We start from the raw sequence: 18,495 nt of genomic DNA, 5'->3' as shown, positions 1-18,495 counted from the left end.
TACAGAACACCTAATAAATTTGTATGGAGGACCGAAAATTTAGTTTTCCCAAATGTTACCAAATTTGACACAAAATTCCATTGGGTCATCCCAATCAATAAAGTCAATCAGACCTAAGTCGTCTTTTGCACCGTGTTGCCATGGCGATGCGCCAAACTGCCAATGTTATCCTAATGGGAAACCTCACAATTTTTCCCATTCATGGCAAAAATATTAGTTTCATGGAATAATGTGAAATTTGGCACCATGGCTCTTCATGTCATCCTGATCAAAAAAGTCAATCAGACCCATGTCGTATTTTTCACTGTGTTGCCATGGCGATGCGCGAGAGCGCCCATGTTATCCTAATGGGGAAATGTCCAAATTGTCGTACATTTCAAAGTCTTATAACGACTTATTACCGTCAACGACGGACATAAAATTTGGCACAGTGATACTTCAGGTCGTCCCCGTCAAAAATGTCCAGGGGGCCAAGTTTGTATTTTGCACAGTGTTGCCATGGCGATGCCTGGAAAAAGCCAAATTTTGCCATTTTGTGCATCAGCACTTCCGATGTCTTTTCACTTGTTTGGTGCCAAACGGAGTCCAAAGCCGCAATAAAACAGAGGCAAGTGGCGCGTCAGCGCCACCCACAGGGAGTGCCGGGTCGGCCGAGTGCGAAGCACGGCCCGCGAGGGCCGTTCGATGCCGCTTGCGGCTTTAATTATTATTTTTATTTCTTCTTCTGCTCTTTGAGCAGTAATTTGACCCCCTGAACATTTTCAAAAACTCACCAAATTTTGCCCAAAATTCAGGTCTGCCGAAAAATTTATTTTTTTATGTGGTGCATCATTGGGCATAAAAAAAATGGCGCGACAGCGCCCCCTGCAAAAGTCAAAATACATTGCGTCAATGGGAGACGTAGCGACGTCAAGTTTGGCTTAGAGCCATGAAATTTGGTACACGCATTCTTCAAGTGATGCCAAATAAAAAAGATTATTATGGCCACGCCCCCTGACGCACCGGAAGTCGGCCATCTTGGATTGAAAATTCCAAAATGCAAAGTCAGCGTTTTCGCTGACGTCGCATTTTCGTCAACTCCTCTGAAGGAGCTTCACCTGCAGGGCTGAAATTCACTGTACATCATCTAGACAAGCGGGGCATCAAAAGTTATCCAATTCATGATGATCCATTTTACGGTTTCCGTGCGGCGAAGCCGCAAAATTCCATCAGAATTTTTGCAATTTTCAAAAGTCTAAATTTGCTCCCGTTTGCGCATGCAAACTCCGATTTTGCTCAAATTCAAATCATTTGTAAAACTTTTGGGCCTAAAGCTACTCATTATGACAGAAACTAAATTGGCGCGACAGCGCCCCCTCCAGAACATCTAATATATTTGTATGGAAAGCCGAAAATTTAGTTTTCCCAAATGTTACCAAATTTGACACAAAATTCCATTGGGTCATCCCAATCAATAAAGTCAATCAGACCTATGTCGTCTTTTGCACCGTGTTGCCATGGCGATGCACCAAACTGCCAATGTTATCCTAATGGGAAACCTCCCACTTTTTCCCATTTATGGGAAAAATATTAGTTTCATAGAATAATGTGAAATTTGGCACCATGACTCTTCATATCATCCTGATCAAAAAAGTCAATGGGACCCATGTCATATTTTTCACTGTGTTGCCATGGCAATGCGCGAAAGCGCCCATGTTATCCTAATGGGAAAATTTCCAAATTTTCGTACATTTCAAAATCTTATAACGACTTATTCGCTTCATTGAGGAATGTGAAATTTGGCACAGTGATTCTTCAGGTCGTCCCCGACAAAAAAGTCCGAGGGGCCAAGTTTGTATTTTGCACGGTGTTGCCATGGCGATGCCTGCAAAACCCATGTTTTTGCATTTTGTGCATCAGCACTTCCCATGTGTTTTGACTTTTTTGGTGACAAGTGCAGTCCAAAGCCGCAATAAAGAAGGGACAAGTGGCGCGTTAGCGCCACCCACAGGGAGTGCGGGTCGGCCTAGTGCGAAGCACGGCCCGCGAGGGCCGTTCGATGCCGCTTGCGGCTTTAATCGGATATATTGTTTTTGCTAAAAATATTATTATTATTTTTTTTTTTTTTATTCTTCTGCTCTTTGAGCAGGAATTTGACCCCCTGAACATTTTCAAAAACTCACCAAATTTTGCCCAAAATTCAGGTCTGCCGAAAAATTTATTTTTTTATGTGGTGCATCATTGGGCATAAAAAAATGGCGCGACAGCGCCCCCTGAAAAAGTCAAAATACATTGCGTCAATGGGAGACGTCCCGACGTCAACTTTGCCGTATAGCCACGAAATTCGGTACACGCATTCTTCAAGTGATGCCCAAAAAAAAAGATTATTATGGCCACGCCCTCTGACGCACCGGAAGTCGGCCATCTTGGATTGAAAATTCCAAAATGCTGACTCAGCGTTTTCGCTGACGTCGCATTTTCGTCAACTCCTCTGAAGGCGCTTCACTTGCAGGGCTGAAAATCACTGTACGTCATCTAGACAAGTGGGGCATCAAAAGTTATCCAATTTATGATGATCCCTATTACGGTTTCCGTGCGGCGAAGCCGCAAAATTCCATCGGAATTTTTGCAATTTTCAAAAGTCAAAATTTGCTCCCGTTTGCGCATGCAAAGTCCGATTTGGCTCAAATTCGAATCAGTTGTAAAACTTTCGGGCCTAAAGCTACTCATTATGATAGAAACTAAATTGGCGCGATAGCGCCCCCTACAGAACATCTAATACATTTGTATGGAGGACCGAAAATTTAGTTTTCCCAAATGTTACCAAATTTTACACAAAATTCCATTGGGTCATCCCAATCAATAAAGTCAATCAGACCTATGTCGTCTTTTGCACCGTGTTGCCATGGCGATGCGCCAAACTGCCAATGTTATCCTAATGGGAATCCTCTCAATTTTTCCCATTCATGGGAAAAATATTACTTTCATGGAATAATGTGAAATTTGGCACCATGACTCTTCATGTCATCCTGATCAAAAAAGTCAATCAGACCCATGTCATATTTTTCACTGGGTTGCCATGGCGATGCGCGAGAGCGCCCATGTTATCCTAATGGGAAAATTTCCAAATTTTCGTACATTTCAAAGTCTTATAACGACATATTACCGTCAACGACGAACACAAAATTTGGCACGGTGATTCTTCAGGTCGTCCCCGACAAAAAAGTCCAACGGGCCAAGTTTGTATTTTGCACGGTGTTGCCATGGCGATGCCTGGAAAACCCATGTTTTTGCATTTTGTGCATCAGCACTTCCAATGTGTTTTGACTTGTTTGGTGACAAGTGCAGCCCAAAGCCGCAATAAAAAACGGACAAGTGGCGCGTCAGCGTCACCCACAGGGAGTGCCGGGTCGGCCGAGTGCGAAGCACGGCCCGCGAGGGCCGTTCGATGCCGCTTGCGGCTTTAATTTTTCTCTTGTTCTTCTGTTCTTCTCTTGTTCTTCGCTTGTTCTTCTCTTGTTCTTCTCTTGTTCTTCTCTTGTTCTTCTCTTGTTCTTCTGTTCTTCTCTTGTTCTTCTGTTCTTCTCTTGTTCTTCTGTTCTTCTCTTGTTCTTCTCTTGTTCTTCTGTTCTTTTCTTGTTCTTCTGTTCTTCTCTTGTTCTTCTGTTCTTCTCTTGTTCTTCTCGTGTTCTTTTCTTTTTAAAATCACAGTTAATGGACTTTTTTTTCTTCTTTTTAAATTTTTTACTCAAAGAGGAAACTGAGCTAAAGATAAAACACGTCATTTTCAAAGTCGACGAGAGGCTAATCTGTCAAGCTAACAGCTAACGGCTAACAGCTAAGGGCTAAGAGCTAACAGCTAACGACTAAGGGCTAACAGCTAAGAGCTAACAGCTAACGACTAACGGCTAACAGCTAAGGGCTAAGAGCTAACGGCTAACAGTTTTCACCTGTGCCTTTGACTTTATCACTGCTGTTTTAACACTTTTCTTCTAACACTCGAATGTTTCTTGTTTGTTCTTTACTGCCCTCTGTCCTCCCCTCTCTCTCTCTCTCTCTCTCTCTCTCTCTCTTTCACTTTCACTCCATCTCCCATCTTCTTTCTTCCTCCTCTATTCTGTCTCTCGTTCTTCTCCTCCTCTATCAATATCTCTCTTGCTTTCTCTTCTTTCTTCATCTCATATTGTTCGTTCTTTCTCCTCCCTCCCTCTCTCCTCCCTCTGTTCTCTCCTCCCTTCCCTTCCTTCTCATCCTTTCTCCTCTCTCCCTCTTCTCTTCTCCCTGTCCCCTCTCTCCTCCTCTCCTCCTTTCTCTCCTCTCTCCCCTCTCCTCTGTCCTCCCCTCTCCTCCTCTCCTCCCCCCTCCTCTCCTCTCTCTCCCCTCTCCTCTCTCTCCTCCTCCTCCCCTCCTCCTCCTCCTCTCCTCTTTCCCCTCCTCTCCTCTCTCCTCTCTCCTCTCTCTCCTCTCTCCTCTCTTTCTCTCTCTCTCCTCCTCTCCTCTCTCTCCCCTCTCTCCTTCTCTCCTCCTCTCCTCTCTCTCTCCTCCTCTCCTCCTCTCTCCTCCTCTCCTCTCTCTCCCCTCTCCTCCTCTCTCCTCTCTCTCCTCTCTCCCCTCCCCCCCTCCCCCCCCTCCTCTCTCCCCCCCCCCCCTCCTCCTCTCCTCCTCACCTCAGATGCAGGATGCTATGGGCTATGAGTTGCCGTGGGTGTACTTTGTTTCTCTGGTGATCTTCGGCTCTTTTTTCGTTCTCAATCTGGTTCTGGGTGTGTTGAGCGGGTAAGATCTGACTGTTGTGTGTTTTGTGTTTTTTGTGTGTTTTTTTTGTTCTTAATCTGGTTCTGGGTGTGTAAGATCTGGTTGTTGTCATGTGTTTTGTGTTTTTTTTTAATGAATAAATGTTTTTAGCTCGACTCCATCGGCCAAAACTCTGGAACATTTCATTTTCTCGAGTATCACATGAACAAACTCCTCCTCAGTGTTTTTGTTGTTGCTTTAGCTGTTTTAGCGAGCTAATGCTATTGTTTAGCTAGCTGTTTTAGCGAGCTAATGCTAACCACGACGATGATAAAAACACTTTTTATTTACACAATATACTGTGATTTTCTACTTTAAATGGTAGAACTTTTGAAGAAGTAGTAACAATAGTAGTAAAAGTAGTAGCAATAGTGGCGGTAGCAGTAGTAGTAGTAGCTGTAGTACTAGTAGCAGTAACAATAGTAGCAGCAGTAGCAGTAGTAGCAGCAGCAGTACTAGTAGTAATAGTAGTAGCAGTAACTGTCCTGTAAATGTGACTTATTCAGTATCGATTCTCGCTCAAACGAGTCTTTTCAACACAACAAAAACACTGAATGATCCAAAATATAATAATAAACACTTTGAATAAAGTTTTTATAAACGACAAACTCGTGGAGTCGAGCTTTGGTTTTTCCTCCACAGATGAAGCTCCTGGTTCAACATAAAGTTTCATTTATATTTCACCAAAACTAAAGATTCAAACAGCGACGCCATTTTGAATCACACTGTGTCTGGACAAATATAAATATTCATCCTCACGGTGAATATTCCATTTAAATCACAATATCTTCACTCAGACTCAGAATTCCGACTCCAATCCCGGCTGTTGTTGTGTCATCGGGCAAGACACTCGTCCACGTTGACAGTTTTTTATGAATGACCCAGTGTTGAACCAGGCGCTCCCGGGAAAGCGGGACGACCCGGCGATTCTCAAACGATTCTCAAACAATTCTCAAACGATTCTCAAACGATTCTCAAACGATTCTCAAACGATTCTCAAACGATTCTCAAACGATTCCTTGTCCCCCTGAGTCCAGCCCAGACTAAACGGGGGTCAGGTCTGTGTCTGCAGGTCCTCTCTCCTCCTCCAGGGGGCGCTGTTTCACTCAGGTCTTGTGTTTTTACTGCTGTTGGTTCAGAATGTCCCATGATGCACCTGGACAGGAAGTGTCTACATGTTTGAGAATCTCTGGTCTGATCCTCCTCATTAACGTTGGCGCCTCCGTTTCTCCTCCTTGCACCTCCTTGTTTTGTGTTCGACCCCCATCCCTCCATCTCTACCCCCCCTCCTCCGTTTATTTCTCCCCCTTTGCTCCCCTCCCCATATCCCATTCTCTCCATCTCTCCTCCCCCTCCTCCCTCGTTCTTACTCCTCCCCCTCCTCCCTCATTCTCCCTCCTCCCTCTCCTCCCTCATTCTCCCTCCTCCTCCCTCGTTCTTTGTCCTCTCCCTCCTCCCCCTCGTTCTTACTCCTCCTCCTCCTCCCTCTCCCCCTCCTCCCTTGTTCTTACTCCTCCCCCTCCTCCCTCCTCCTCCTCCTCCCCCTCCTCCTTCCTCCCTCCTCCTCCTCCTCCTCCTCTCCCCCCTCCTCCCCCCTCCTCCCTCTCCTCCTCCTCCCTCCTCCTCCCCCCTCCTCCCCCTCCTCCCTCCTCCTCCTCCCTCTCCCCCTCCTCCCTCTCCCCCTCCTCCCCCTCCTCTTCCTCCTCACTCCTCCCCCTCACTCCTCCCCCTCCTACTCTCCCCTCCCCCCCCTCCTCCTCCTCCCCCTCCTCCTCCCCTCTCCCCCTCCCCCTCCTCCCCCTCTCCTCCTCCTCCTCCTCCCCTCCTCCCCCTCTCCTCCCCCTCCTCTCCTCCTCCTCCTCCCTCCTCCCCCTCCTCCCCCTCCTCCTCCCCTCTCCCCCTCCTCCTCCCCCCCTCCTCCCCCTCCTCCTCCCTCCTACTCCTCCTCCTCCTCCCCCCCCCTCCTCCTCCCCCCCCCTCCTCCTCCTCCTCCCTCCTCCCCCTCCTCCTCCCCCCCTCCTCCCCCCCCCTCCTCCCCCTCCTCCTCCCTCCTACTCCTCCTCCTCCTCCCCCCCCCCTCCTCCTCCCTCCTCCCCCTCCTCCTCCTCCCCCCTCCCCCTCCTCCTCCCCCCCCCCTCCTCCTCCTCCTCCCTCCTCCCCCTCCTCCCTCCTCCTCCCTCTCCTCCTCCTCCTCACTCCTCCCCCTCACTCCTCCCCCTCCTACTCACTCCTCCTCCTCCTCCCCCCCCCCTCCTCCCCCCTCCCCTCTCCCCCTCCTCCTCCCCCTCCCCTCTCCCCCTCCTCCTCCCCCCCCCTCCTCCTCCTCCCCCTCCTCCTCCTCTCAGGTGAATGATGCCGTGGGCTCTAAAGGTCCGTGGTTGTATTTTGTGACTCTGATCATCATCGGGTCGTTCTTTGTTCTAAACCTGGTTCTGGGGGTGCTGAGCGGGTAAGACCCGGGTCCAGACGGGTCAGAACCGTCTGAACCGACTCTTTACACTTTATTTATTTATTTATTTATTTATTTATTTAACACTTTTGTTCTTGACCTTTTCCTGCAGAGAAACGAGCAGAACTGCAGCCTCCACCTAACACCTCCTTTTCTCCTTCTGTTTTATGTCACATTTATTTATTTAGGAGACGATTCTGCTGCTTCACACACAGACCTGGAGTTGTGTTTTGTTTCTCCTCTCAAACTGAAAACACTCTGTTCCACCTTGTGATGTCATCATGTGATACAGGAAGTGCTCCACTGTGTTTTTAAACTCCACACACCTTCATTTATAGAATCATTTGGATCATTTCAGTCCTGGAGTTGTCTCTTATCTCGACTGAACTAAAGGTAAAAGGAGGAGGAGTTAACATGAAAACTCCCACTTGATGACATCACAAGGTGGAACGTCGCATTTTGAGCTTTGCAGATGTGACAGACGAATAATAAAGTGCGACTCAAACATGTGAGAATGAAACAAAACACAACTCCAGGTCTGTTTTTTGAGGAGGAAACAGCGTCAGAACTTGGATTAAACCTCACAGGAGTCAGTTTTGTGTAATATGCAGTAAAAGTATTAAAGTACGTGTTTAAAAATGTACTTAAAGAGGAAAAAGTAAAAGTATTTCGTGTAGATTTTGAGTCTTATAAAGTTCAAACAGTCCACCGTACTTGTCTTTACGGAGATGCTATCGTTAAGCTAACACCTCCAGGCCACATTACAGTTAAAACACCTGTAGTTGTATCCATGGGTGACAGATGCGTTTAATGCCGTACTGTGGAACATTTCAGGTAAAACATCTGTGGACGGAAATGTGTCTGGCCCCAGTGCAGATATGTCATACACGCAGGTCAAAATCTGTCCGCTGTGTACTGTCTGCATCTGTTTAGAAAGTGTTTTACTGTTTCCAGGAATTACGTGTTAGCATGCTAGTTGTTGTTAGCATTACCGTCACAGGTCTCTGAAAGTTGTGAAAAATGCTTATAAACTCATCAGATATATTGTAAAAGCAGCTTTGGGGGTCAAAATATGTCTGCATCTGTTTAGAAAGTGTTTTACTGCTACCAGGAATTGTGTGTTAGCATGCTAGTTGTTGTTGTTAGCATGATCGTCGCAGCAAACTCCACTCCGGTCTTTGAAAGTTGTGAAAAATGCTTATAAACCCCATCAGATTTATTGTAAAAGCTGTCTGCATCTGTTTAGAAAGTGTTTTACTACTGTTGTACAACCAGGAAGTACGTGTTAGCATGCTAGTTGTTGTTTTACCATTGCAGTAAACTCCACTCTGGTCTCTGAAAGTTGTGAAAAGTACTTATAAACTCATCAAATATATTGTAAAAGCAGCTTTTGGAGTCACAATAAGTCTGTGGCATGCTGTCTCCATCTGCGTTTTACTGCTGTTGTATAACCAGGAGGTATGTTAGCATGCTAGTTATTGTTAGCATTACCATCACAGCAAAACTCCTCTCTGCTCTCTGAAAGTTGTGAAAAGTACTTATAAACTCATCAGATATATTGTAAAAGTAGCTTTGGGGGGCCAAAATATGTCTGCATCTGTTTAGAAAGTGTTTTACTGCTACCAGGAATTGTGTGTTAGCATGCTAGTTGTTGTTGTTAGCATGATCGTCACAGCAAACTCCACTCCGGTCTTTGAAAGTTGTGAAAAATGCGTATAAACTCATCAGATTTATTGTAAAAGCTGTCTGCATCTTTAAGAAAGTGTTTTACTACTGTTGTACAACCAGGAAGTACATGTTAGCATGCTAGTTGTTGTTTTACCATTGCAGTAAACTCCTCTGGTCTCTGAAAGTTGTGAAAAGTGCTCATAAACTCATCAGATATACTCTTAAAGCAACTTTTGAGGTCAAAATATGTCCGCTATGAACTTCCTGCATCTGTTTAGAAAGCGTTTTACTGCTACCAGGAAGTGTGTGTTAGCATGCTAGTTGTTGTTAGCATTACTCCAGCAATCCCGGTCTTTGAAAGTTGTGAAAAATGCGTATAAACTCATCAGATTTATTGTAAAAGCTGTCTGCATCTTTAAGAAAGTGTTTTACTACTGTTGTACAACCAGGAAGTACATGTTAGCATGCTAGTTGTTGTTTTACCATTGCAGTAAACTCCTCTGGTCTCTGAAAGTTGTGAAAAGTGCTCATAAACTCATCAGATATACTCTTAAAGCAACTTTTGAGGTCAAAATATGTCCGCTATGAACTTCCTGCATCTGTTTAGAAAGCGTTTTACTGCTACCAGGAAGTGTGTGTTAGCATGCTAGTTGTTGTTAGCATTACTCCAGCAATCCCGGTCTTTGAAAGTTGCAAAAAATGCTTATAAACTCATCAGATTTATTGTAAAAGCTGTCCGCATCTGTTTAGAAAGCGTTTTACTACTGTTGTATAACCAGGAAATACGTGTTAGCATGCTAGTTGTTGTTGGCGTTACTGTCACAGGTCTCTGAAAGTTGTGAAAAATGCTTACAAACTTGTCAGATATATTGTAAAAGCAGCTTTGGGGGTCAAAATATGTCTGCATCTGTTTAGAAAGTGTTTTACTGCTACCAGGAAGTGTGTGTTAGCATGCTAGTTGTTGTTGTTAGCATGATCGTTGCAGCAAACTCCACTCCGGCCTTTGAAAGTTGTGAAAAATGTGTATAAACTCATCAGATTTATTGTAAAAGCTGTTTGCATTTGTTAAGAAAGCGTTTTACTACTGTTGTATAACCAGGAAGTACATGTTAGCATGCTAGTTGTTGTTAGCATTACCGTCGCAGGTCTCTGAAAGTTGTGAAAAATGCTTATAAACTTGTCAGATTTATTGTAAAAGCAGCTCTTGGGGTCAAAATATGTCTGCATCTGTTTAGAAAGTGTTTTATTGCTACCAGGAAGTGTATGTTAGCATGCTAGTTGTTGTTGTTAGCATGCTAGTTGTTGTTGTTAGCATGATCGTCGCAGCAAACTCCACTCCGGTCTTTGAAAGTTGTGAAAAATGTGTATAAACTCATCAGATTTATTGTAAAAGCTGTCTGCATCTTTAAGAAAGTGTTTTATTGCTACCAGGAATTGTGTGTTAGCATGCTAGTTGTTGTTAGCATTACTGTCGCAGGTCTCTGAAAGTTGTGAAAAATGCTTATGAACTCATCAGATTTATTGTAAAAGCTGTCTGCATCTGTTTAGAAAGTGTTTTACTACTGTTGTATAACCAGGAAGTGTGTGTTAGCATGCTAGTTGTTGTTAGCATTACCGTCGCAGGTCTCTAAAAGTTGTGAAAAATTCTTATAAATTCATCGTGGTGCAGAATTAAGATGTTAAAGTAAATCGGGAATAACTTTGGATTATTTTTAAGACGGTAAAAATCGAGTGTAGCGTCTTTAAAGTTTTATAGAAACAAAAAAATAAAAAAACGAAAGAACCGAGCGACGTCGCGGCGGCTCGGAGGGGTTTGCCCGTCTCGCTCTTTGTAACTGGACTAATGATGTTGTCACCGTCTGCGGCGTCTGGCCTTTTCCCAGCAGGCCGCGCTGTGGGCGTGTGCGGCCGATCGGCAGAAGAACAAATAACTCCACAAAGAAAAGGAGGGAAACAAAAGAACAAGAGGAGCGAGAGACGGTCTGTCCATCAGCGAGAACAACCACACGAGCGGCGCTGTGTGCAGGGGCCGAAGAGGGATGTGCACCCGGGGCCCCGTGCAAGAAGGGGCCCCTCACAAAGTCTGTAACATGGATTTTTTTATAAGACAATATGTAGCGTGGGCCCCCAAGATGGTTTTTTTTTTTCTTTTTTTTTTTCTTTTTTTTACCCAAGGCCCAGTGCAAGAAGGGGCCCCTCACAAAATCTGTAATATGCATTTTTTTCAAAGGGCGTATGTAGAGCGGGGCCCCAAAATGATTTTATACAGGGCCCAGTGCAAGAAAGGGCCCCGAACAAAGTCTGTAACATGCTTTTTTTTTTTTTTTCAGCAGATCATAATGTAGCATGGGCCCCCAAGATTATTTTTTTTATTTTTTTTACCCAAGGCCCAGTGCAAGAAGGGGCCCCTCACAAAATCAATTTTTTTCAAAGGGCGTATGTAGAGCGGGGCCCCCAAACGATTTTATACAGGACCCAGTGCAAGAAGGGGCCCCTCACAAAGTTTGTAATATGGATTTTTTATAAGACAATGTGTAGCGTGGGCCCCCAAGATGATTTTTAGTGCAAGAAGGGGCCCCGTACAAAGTCTTTAAGCATTTTTTCAGAAGACCATACTATGTTGTGTGGGCCCCCAAGATAATTTTTTTTACCCAAGGCCCAGTGCAGGAAGGGGCCCCTCACAAAGTCTGTAACATGCATTTTTTTCAAAGGGCGTATATAGAGCGGGGCCCCAAAATGATTTTATACACGGCCCAGTACAAGAAGGGGCCCCGAACAAAGTCTGTCATATGGATTTTTTCAAAGGCGGGGCCCTAAGATGCTTTTTACCCAGGACCCAGAATGTGGTGCGACACCCCTGGACATATATAAAAATGGGGGGGGAAGTCCTCAAAATGGCGTCCGTGCAGAAAAACTGGACTAATATAGAGTCTGGGTGTTTGGAGTAGAAGAGGAAAGAGGAAGAGGAAACGAGGAGAGAGGAGGGAGGAAGGGAAAGAGCAAAGTATGGGAGGAGAGGGAGGAAGGGAGAGAGGAGACGAGGAGAAAGAGAGGGAGGGAAGAAGGGAAAGAGAAGAGGAGAGAGACAGAATAGGAGGTAGAGAGGAGGAGAGAGGAGAGGAAGTGAGGGAATGAGGATATAGGAGAGGAGAGAGGGAGGGAGGGAGGGAGCGAGGGAGAAAGGAGGCGAACAGAAGAGAGGGAGGGAGGGAGGAAAGGAAAGAGCAGAGGAGACAATAGGAGGTAGAGAGGAGGAGAGAGGACAGGAAGTGAGGGAATGAGGATAGAGGAGAGGAGAGAGGCAGGGAGGGAGAGAGGAGAGTAGAAGAGAGGAGGCAAGAGAAGAGAGGGAGGCAGGGAGGGAGGAAAAGAGCAGAGGAGAGAGACAGAAGAGGTAGAGAGGAGGAGAGGACAGGAGAGGGAGGAAGGGAGAGAGGAGAGGAAGGAGGAAAGAGGAGACAAGGAAAGAGGAGAGAGGGAGGGAGCATTGCGCTTCTACTTTAGGAGAGAGGAGGAGGAAAAAGGGGATGAGGATAGAGGAGAGATTATCAGAGTCACATGTCAGATACGAACAAACACCTGGACTTGTGTTTTTGAGGAGAAAACGACAGACGAGAAAAACGGCGTGAAACGAGTCCCATAACAAAGCGCTAACACGAGGCACTTCTCTGTCTGCGGTGGCCATTTTTTAAACCCGCTCGTGAACAAACTGACACGATAAATGTACAAAATGTGGCCGTTCTCCGCGGCATCGATTCGTCTTGTGATTCCGGTCGGAGCGTCTCTGCGCCGCTCGGGCTCGTCGTCATTTCTCATCGTGGATCCATTTCTGACACAAACGGACTCCGCCGCCGCGTCCGAGCCGACGTCTGCGCTGGAAATCGATGCACGGACACATATAGAGATTTATTTTTAAACTACAAAAAGAAAACCCGCTTGAGTCTAAGAATAACAGAACTATAACGGGACGAGTTTGGAATCGAGTAGTGCGAGTATTTTTAGAAAACGCAACGACACGAGGGATTTATTTGGACGACTGATATAAAACTCAAAGGTTAACGGAGCAGAAACAGAATTGAACCAGCGATTGTGTTTTTTCAGTAAAAGTACAGACACCAGAGTGAAAAAAAACAAGCTAAAGTAAAAGTTAAATAATCTACTTCAGTAAAAACATTAAAGTACTTGTTTAAAAATGTATTTCGTGCAGGTTTTGAGGTTTTATAAAACTTCGAATTTGGTGATTTTGATAAAGATTTGAGCTGAATTTTGAACAGAAACGACTGAATCGATATATTTTAGTTTCGCTCAAATTCTGAACGTGTTAAAAATAAACACTCAGCCTCTTCAGCAGGTACGAAAAACATAAAAATACTGTTATATAAAGGAGTAGAAAGTACAGATTCTGCTCTTAAATGTGGTGAAGTAAAAGTAAAAAGTATCCACTGTAAAATGTACTTAAGTAAAGTATAAATATCTGTTTTCTTGTACTTCATTACCTTCCTCCGACGTCACAGTCTCCACAAATACATTTATACTTTTAAAAACATGTATTTTTTACTTTTGTGTAGTTTGTGAGCAGGTGCTGTGATGCATCATGGGAGATTTTCACATTTTTTTAAACTTGACGCAAAAAAAGCACAGACACGAGGAGAGAGAGAGGAGGAGAGAGGAGGAGAGAGGAGGAGAGAGGAGGAGAGGAGCGTGAAGACAGGGAGAGAGGAGGAGAGAGATTTAAAAAAGAGTGATGAGATATGACAACGAAGAGACAGAACATCACAAGAGAAACAAGTGATCACAGGAAAATAACTTCTTTTTTCCTCTTCTTCATCTCAGAGTGTGAAGAGTTTAGGAGAGAGAAGGAGGAGAGGAGAGTGGAGGAGGAGAGGAGCGTGAAGACAAAGGGAGAGAGGAGGACAGAGGAAGGGAGGATAATAGATAGGTGGCAGAGAAGAGACAGAGGGAGGGAGGAAGGGAGGAAGGGAAAGGGCAGCGGAGAGAGACAGGAGAGAGAGAGGAAGAGGAGAGATGGAGAGAGGGAAGAACTGAGAGGAGGAGAGAGGAAAGAAGAGAAGAGAGGAGAAAGGAGGAGGAGAGGAAACAAGGAGAGAGGAGGGAGGGAAAGAGGAGACGAGGGTAGGGAGGGAGGGAGAAAAGAGGCGAACAGAAGACAGGGAGGAAGGGAAAGAGCAGAGGAGAGAGACAGAAGAGGAGGTAGAGAGGAGAGAGGGAGGGAGCATTGCATTTCTACTTTAGGAGAGATGAGAGGAGAGGAAGAGGGGATGAGGATAGAGGAGAGGAGAGAGGAGAATAGAATAGAGGAAGCAGAGAAGAGAGAGAGGGAGGGAGGGAGGAAAAGAGCAGAGGAGAGAGACAGGAGGGCGCGAGGAGACTAGAGAGGGAGGAAGGGAGAAAGGAGGCAGAACAGAAGAGAGAGGGAGCGAGGAAGGGAAAGAGCAGAGGAGAGAGAAGAGGAGGTAGAGAGGAGAGGGAGAGAGGTGAGGAGAGAGGGAGGAAGGGAGAGAGGAGACGAGGTTAGAGGAGAGGAGACTAGAGAGACAGAAGGGAGAGAGGAGAGACTTTCCATAAACACTACAGGCTTAAACTTTACCTTGTTGTCAGCTGAAGTACACAAGTATAAGTACAAGTATAAGTACAAGTACAAGTATAAGTATAAGTATATAAGTATAAGTACATTGTGTCTTGTCTCTGACCCTCAGTCTAACATAAACTCTCAGAGGAGGTGCAGTAGTGGCACCTCCTCAGTGACAGGAGCGTGCCCGGGCAGGACAGCTGGCGGGGGGCCCCCTGCGCCTCCCTCGGGTGCTCTACTGAGCGCCTGCGTGTGGAGGGAGTCCTGGGGCGCTCATCTCCCAGCATGCATCAGAGCACCTGCGTCCTGAGAGCGCAACGCTCAGCACAACCTCAGAAGTGCGGACGCTGCAGTTTGGGCGCCATTCATAATAAAAGGGGCGGGATTATGTTTGTGTGGTGTTTAAAGACGGAACATTTAAAACTCTACGTCAAAATACGAACATTTAAAACTCTACGTCGAAACTAAGAACATTTAAAACTCTACGTCGAAACTAAGAACATTTAAAACTCTATGTCGAAACTAAGAACATTTAAAACTCTACGTCGAAACTAAGAACATTTAAAACTCTACGTCGAAACTAAGAACATTTAAAACTCTACGTCGAAACTAAGAACATTTAAAACTCTATGTCGAAACTAAGAACATTTAAAACTCTACGTCGAAACTAAGAACATTTAAAACTCTACGTCGAAACTAAGAACATTTAAAACTCTACGTCGAAACTAAGAACATTTAAAACTCTACGTCGAAACTAAGAACATTTAAAACTCTACGTCGAAACTAAGAACATTTAAAACTCTATGTCGAAACTAAGAACATTTAAAACTCTACGTCAAAACTGAGAACAGAGCGAAGTTAATATGAACATTTAAGACCAAACGACGAGTCTGACAGCAGCAGTTAGGGGTCTCAAACTCGCGGCCCGGGGGCTAATTGCGGCCCGCGAGACGATATTTTGTGGCCCGCGGGACAATATATGAAAGTTTAATGTTAGTGCGGCGTTACCGTGTTGCGTGTAGAAGGTAAACCCCAAACACATGTGTCACTTGTGCTGTGAACTCGCAAACGATTCAACAAAAAATGACGTAGATCCGTAAAATCCACAAGAATCGGCGTATTTCCTCGTGTGCGATGAGCGATGATTACGCTTTTTTTGTGGAATACTCAGACTCCACCTCCTGCGGCCCCCAGATAATTTGAGTTTGAGACCCCCTGATTTTTACGGTCTATGGCACACATGTCAAACTCAGGCCCAGGAGCTAAATCTGGCCCGCGGTGTAATTATATTTGGCCTGTGACATCATATCAAATGTGCGTTAGAGCTGGTGTACAGCGCACGCACCACTAATACTACAAATCCCAGAATGCTTTGCTACTACGCTGCAGTCGAGACCAGGAAGTGACGCCCTTTTTTTTTTGTTGACGCTCATTAGCGACCGAGCTACAAGTCGCCGCCGCCGCCAAATGAATTACTACAAAGAGAGACGTCATTTTTTATTTTATGTATTTACAAAAGAAATGAATACAACTGATGTGTTTTTTATTTCAAATTCAGTTTCTTTTTTTAATACGAAGCTCGAGTTGTTCCAGGTTTTGTGTTTAAGCAAAACATCTCACGTCAGGTGCAGTCAGTTTTTCAATAAATACTGAGTTTGACCTGTGAGTTTTGAATTTTGTTCCACTGTGAATTTGAGTTTGACATGTCTGATCTGTGGAGTGGAGGCAACACTTGATACAGACTCAACATCAGTATAAACAGATTCATTTTTGTCCTTTAAATGTGACTTTTTTTAGTATCGATTCCTGAAAAACGAGCATTTAGTTTTGATTCTAGTTTTAGTATCAATATCTGATTTTTGATACTTTTGGCGACCCCTAGTGCAGTTTTCCGGTAAAAGTTTCGTTGTTATTTGCCGTTACTTGGCCCAGAATGTTCCGCAGTTTGGCATTACACAAATACATCTGTTTTTTAAGTGTCTTTATTCCACAAAATACCTGGAAAAACTCGTATAAAACTCGATAAACGACGTGTCTTTATGTCGTGGGTCAGTGCGTTTGACTTCGCTCACTAACCTCTTTTTGCTTCCTCTATAGATTCTTCTTCTTCTTCTTCTTCTTCACTTTTTGAAAATCCAACGCTGTTTTTTTCAACCGAAGATTTTCAGATGTGTTTTTGTGTTTTTGTGTTTCGTTTGCAGAGAGTTTTCCAAAGAAAGAGAAAAGGCGAAGGCACGAGGCGACTTTCAGAAGCTGAGGGAGAAGCAGCAGCTGGAGGAGGACCTCAAGGTTCAACTTTTACTTCAACTTTTATCGTTTTACACTTTTAAAACTATGAGACTGTAAAGATTTGACACGTGTTTATCTAAAGCCACGGGAGTCTTCAGTCTTTAACTATTTTTAAACTTGACACAAAAAGAACAGATCAGACATGAGAGAATCGGATGAGATTTAAAAAAAAGACTAAAGAGATATGACGACGAAGAGACAGAACATCACAAGCTGAACAACGGAGGAGGAGGAGGAGAGAGGAGGAGAGAGGAGGAGAGGAGGAAGGAGAAGGGAGGCGGAGAGAGGAGAAGGGAGGAGGAGGGAGGAGGAGAGTGGAGGAGGGGGAGGAGGAGGGAGGAGAGAGAAGGAGGAGAGAGGAGGAGGGAGGAAGAGGGAGGAGGAGGGGAGGGGAGAGGAGAGGAGGAGAGAGGAGGAGGGGAGAGGAGGAGGGAGGAGAGAAAAGGAAGAGAGGAGGAGGAAGGAGAAGGGAGGCGGAGAGAGGAGAAGGGAGGGGGAGGAGGAGGGAGAGAGGAGGAGGGAGGAGAGAGGAGGAGGAGGAAAGAGGAGGAGGAGGGAGAAGGGAGGAGGACGGAAGAGGAGGAGAAGGGAGGAGGGGGAGGAGGAGAGAGGAGGGGGGAGGAGGAGAGAGGAGAAGGGAGGAGGAGAGAGGAGGAGGAGAGGGGAGGAGGAGGGAGGAGGGGAGGAGGAGGGAGGAGGAGAGAGGATAATAGAGAGATAGCAGAGAAGAGAGAGGGAGGGAGGAAGGGAAAGAGCAGAGGAGAGAGACAGGAGAGATGGAGGAAGGGAGGGAAGAAGGGAGAGAAGAGAGGAGAAAAGAGAAAAAGCACTGCACTTCTACTTACAAGTTCAAACTGTTATTTTTATCAGTGAAATGTGGAGCAGTGGTTCAGATAAATGTTTTTAATGCACAGAAGAAACAACACAGGAAGTAGAGTCGCTAGAACAGGAAGTAGAGTCACTAGAACAGGAAGTAGAGTCACTAGAACAGGAAGTAGAGTCACTAGAACAGGAAGTAGAGTCACTAGAACAGGAAGTAGAGTCACTAGAACAGGAAGTAAATAGACTTATTACATCAGTTTAAATGTTCCACCATGATATCGAGCTGATATTTTGAAACTTTGACCTCGTTTTTGACTCTTTTTGCTGAACATTGTCGTCTCTTTTGGTCTGACTGATGTTTTAAAGCTGCAGTGACCTGTTCAGAGATGGGTTTTTGTTGTTTTTTTTCTCATTACGTTGTTTGTGTGTCCAGGGCTATTTAGACTGGATCACTCAGGCTGAAGACATCGACCCGGAGAACGAGGACGATGGACTGGACGACGACAAGCCCAGAAACTGTGAGTCCACCATTTTGTTTTGTTTATACCTTTGTTCAGTCGGTCTGTAGGTTTGTGTTTCTCCAGCGCTGCCTTGGTCTCAGCTCCAAACCATTTTCCGTTGTATTTTTTAATTATTTTTCAAGTAAACGACCCTTTCACACTTTATTTTTCTGATTATTATAAAAGTTGCTGTTGTTTTGTCTGAGAAAACGATGTTCAAACTCAAATAAACTGTTTCATATTAGTGCAAGATTGATTTAAAGGTTCAATATGTCACTTTTCTTTATCGTCCACTTGCTTACCTCAATGGAGATATTACTAGTTCCGCTGGAAAGTTCCACACTACAGCATTAAACTTAACACTTTCTTACAGCTGTACTTTTAATACCTTAAAAAACGTTCGT

General features: G+C 44.9%; 1 protein-coding gene across 1 annotated transcript in view; it reads left to right on the top strand.

Annotated features, from left to right (window-relative positions):
- Nucleotides 1-18,495, top strand: part of cacna1c (calcium channel, voltage-dependent, L type, alpha 1C subunit) — a 316,373-nt gene that overhangs the window by 192,488 nt on the left and 105,390 nt on the right. Inside the window, exons 8-10 of the mRNA XM_055225600.1 lie at nt 4,652-4,755; nt 16,682-16,769; nt 18,025-18,109. Of these exons, the coding sequence (XP_055081575.1) occupies nt 4,652-4,755; nt 16,682-16,769; nt 18,025-18,109 (277 nt within the window). The remainder of the gene's footprint in view (nt 1-4,651; nt 4,756-16,681; nt 16,770-18,024; nt 18,110-18,495) is intronic.

This window comes from Periophthalmus magnuspinnatus, chromosome 12, assembly GCF_009829125.3.
Source record: "Periophthalmus magnuspinnatus isolate fPerMag1 chromosome 12, fPerMag1.2.pri, whole genome shotgun sequence".
In the NCBI taxonomy this organism is placed as follows: Eukaryota; Metazoa; Chordata; class Actinopteri; order Gobiiformes; family Gobiidae; genus Periophthalmus; species Periophthalmus magnuspinnatus.
This window is presented reverse-complemented; position numbering and strand designations above follow the sequence as displayed.